This window comes from Micropterus dolomieu, unplaced genomic scaffold, assembly GCF_021292245.1.
Source record: "Micropterus dolomieu isolate WLL.071019.BEF.003 ecotype Adirondacks unplaced genomic scaffold, ASM2129224v1 contig_535, whole genome shotgun sequence".
NCBI classification, from domain to species: Eukaryota; Metazoa; Chordata; class Actinopteri; order Centrarchiformes; family Centrarchidae; genus Micropterus; species Micropterus dolomieu.
In genome coordinates this window covers 6,295-8,983 of record NW_025729525.1, presented here as the reverse complement: position 1 = coordinate 8,983, position 2,689 = coordinate 6,295, and the positions used below count along the sequence as shown (strand labels likewise).

Below are 2,689 nucleotides of genomic sequence, written 5' to 3'. Positions count from 1 at the left end.
ACTGTAATCTATCATCATGTATAGATGTAATGTATCATCACAACTAATATATATATATATATATATATATATATATATATATATATATATATATACATACACACATACATACATACACCACATATGAAGGGTCACTCATGCATTTGAAACAAGCAAATTACAAGCAAATACTGCTACAACCACTGACATCAAAACAGCAACATGCTTTAACATTTCAGCACAGAGAGCAGTAAATCAGTTGCCCCTGGCTCTCTTTTCTTCTTACCGAATTCAATGAAAGAGTATGGCCGGGAAACTGTGGGGACCTTCTTTCCATGCTGCTCATGGAACTCTGCCTGCAGGTCTTCTAGGTAAGCAAAGGCCAGCTTCTTAGGAAAGCTGGCCTCACACAGCACAAGGTAGCACACTCCTTTCTCTATACAATAGCTGCAAGAAAGAACATCACGGTTTGAGAAGATCTGACACATGAAGTTGGTATGTTACTGTGCATTCAATGTTAGAAAAATCATGTTTATTTTCATACTCACTGAAATGCCATGGAGCCAGCCTCTAAAGTGCAGCGTGTGGGACTCTGTTCATTGAGTTTCCTAAAGAGCTGCTTAGCTTGACTCTGATACTGCTGAAGGTCCCGACCCAACTGAACAGACAAATAAAAACAGCAAAAAAAACCACCACCAGTCACTACATGATCTCCCTCGCATCTCACACAGAAAATATGGTGTTTGACCAGGGCAAGACATTGATGTTTGTTCACAAGCGAATTTCACTATGTTACCACTGGAAGAGACATAAATGATACAACCTGAGTGTGGTTACTTGCTTAAGTGTTTGGCAAGACAAAAATAGCAACCATCTAAAGCCCAAATTTCACACTATTTTCTTTAACAGTGTCAATGTCTTGCCCTTCAAAGTGTGCTGAATATAAATAGTTGGCATAAAAGACTACAGACAGACTAAGCAGTGTGATGCTACATCTGAGTCTGAAGGCAATGAAGTTGTTAGTGGTAAACTGGTGGGTGGTATTCATTTCTTGGGTGTTGGTGACTGTAGCAAATGACAGATTCATTACAGAAACACAGTAGCATCACAGAGACATGTATGACGAAGCACAGAGCAGAGACACAAACCTTTTCACTTCCCTTTTTGAAAGCAAACAAGAGAGTGAGGGAAAGATGTTAGACTCCTGGCAAGTCATGCTCAATATCACATAATGAAGCAACTTCACATTTCAACATGTTTTTGCATATGTTACGGTTATGTTTGTGTTATTTCTAAATCCAGTAACCACTAGGAAAACCCTAACATTTGTGACGTCAGATGTGGAATAATTGAATAAGGAGGTGACTTTGGAGTCATGAAATAGAAACCTGGGTTGTCTCATCAAAACAAATCTTACAATCAAAACTGCTAACAGAAATATAACAATAAAATGTCAATCATCATCAGTAAATGATCAACAGCATCTTTGCCAACATAAAAATGAGATACTGGAGTTTTGAGGCGAATATCAAAAACCATTCGGCCACTAAGACAGTCTGATATTTGAGAGTTAAAAAAACCCCATTAACAATACATCAGCTGGTTTCATTTTTTTTAACATGAACACATAACATAAGCAAACATTTTTGACAAGATAACCCCCTTAATTTGGTTACTAGCAAGATATTTATTGAGCAGAACATTTTATGGTTGAAAAATACAAACACATCTTTGACCTGTCTGTATAACTTATTTCTTGTTACTTGTCGGCAGCGTGCAAAATTAACTATTTTGTCCACCGGCTAAATGGCTACTTAATGTCCAAAGTGTACCAGCCACTCACCAGATTGTTTTTTTGGGCTGGTGAGTGAAGTACATATCTACCAGCCATTTGCATGTTTTACCAGCATTTGGCTGCTGGCTGGGGCTAATTTTGAACCTTGCTTGTTGGCCAACAGATACATATATGACATGTTGAAATCAGAAGAAAACATATTGGTCAGGCTCTAATCTGGTAAAAAAAAAAAAAAGTCAAACAGTGCCTTTAATCAGGAATCATTGACTTAATTCTGCAATCAATGCTGATAAAGAGCATAATACGCTGCCCTCTTTGATTTTGGCACATCACGTAGACATGTCTGACTGTGTAATGCACATTTATTGGACTGTGTCTTGACTCTATAGCTGCAGCAGACCACCAAACTTCACAAACCCTACTGGTGAAGTTGTGCAATGCTGAAATTAATTGGAACAGGATCTGAATAAGGTCAGGGTTTAAACACAGGGAGCGTCTGAGGAGCCAGTCGTTTACTTTAGGTAAATAACAGGCGGGTTTAGTGTTACAGGTAGACAGGCCTACAGCAGCTAGTTAACGTGTCACTAAAGCGTTTGTACTACTAAACGCATTTACAGCAGAAGCAAGTGGCGATAACAGACAGCTAGCAACCACAGGGACAAAACAGCTTAAAATTAACCTGCTCGTCCTCCTGCATTGAGGCGGCCAGCGGCAGTCCGTCAGCCAGCCGAGCGATCATCGTCAGCAGCACCATCTTCCTCAGTGTCCGGGTGTTTCTCTGCTGCCCGCTAAAGTCTTACAGGTAGCTGGTACCAGCGTTTGACAGGCTGTAAACTGACAACACCTCAGTGCTGATGCGCTGAGCTGGCCGGAAACGCTACAGCTTTGTGTGTCACAGCTAAAGAAGTCCGTCCT

The 2,689-nt window shown here is 40.1% G+C and overlaps 1 protein-coding gene across 1 annotated transcript; it reads right to left on the bottom strand.

The window, feature by feature from the left end:
- Positions 1-265: 265 nt before the first annotated feature.
- LOC123964100 (vesicle-trafficking protein SEC22b-B) lies at positions 266-2,689 on the bottom strand (the record flags this gene model as incomplete). The annotated part of the gene is made up of 3 exons (XM_046041208.1): positions 2,454-2,689; positions 528-637; positions 266-426 (listed from the first exon to the last, which is right to left on the bottom strand). Coding segments are annotated over exons 1-3 (346 nt in total), but the record flags the coding sequence as incomplete, so codon positions are not given.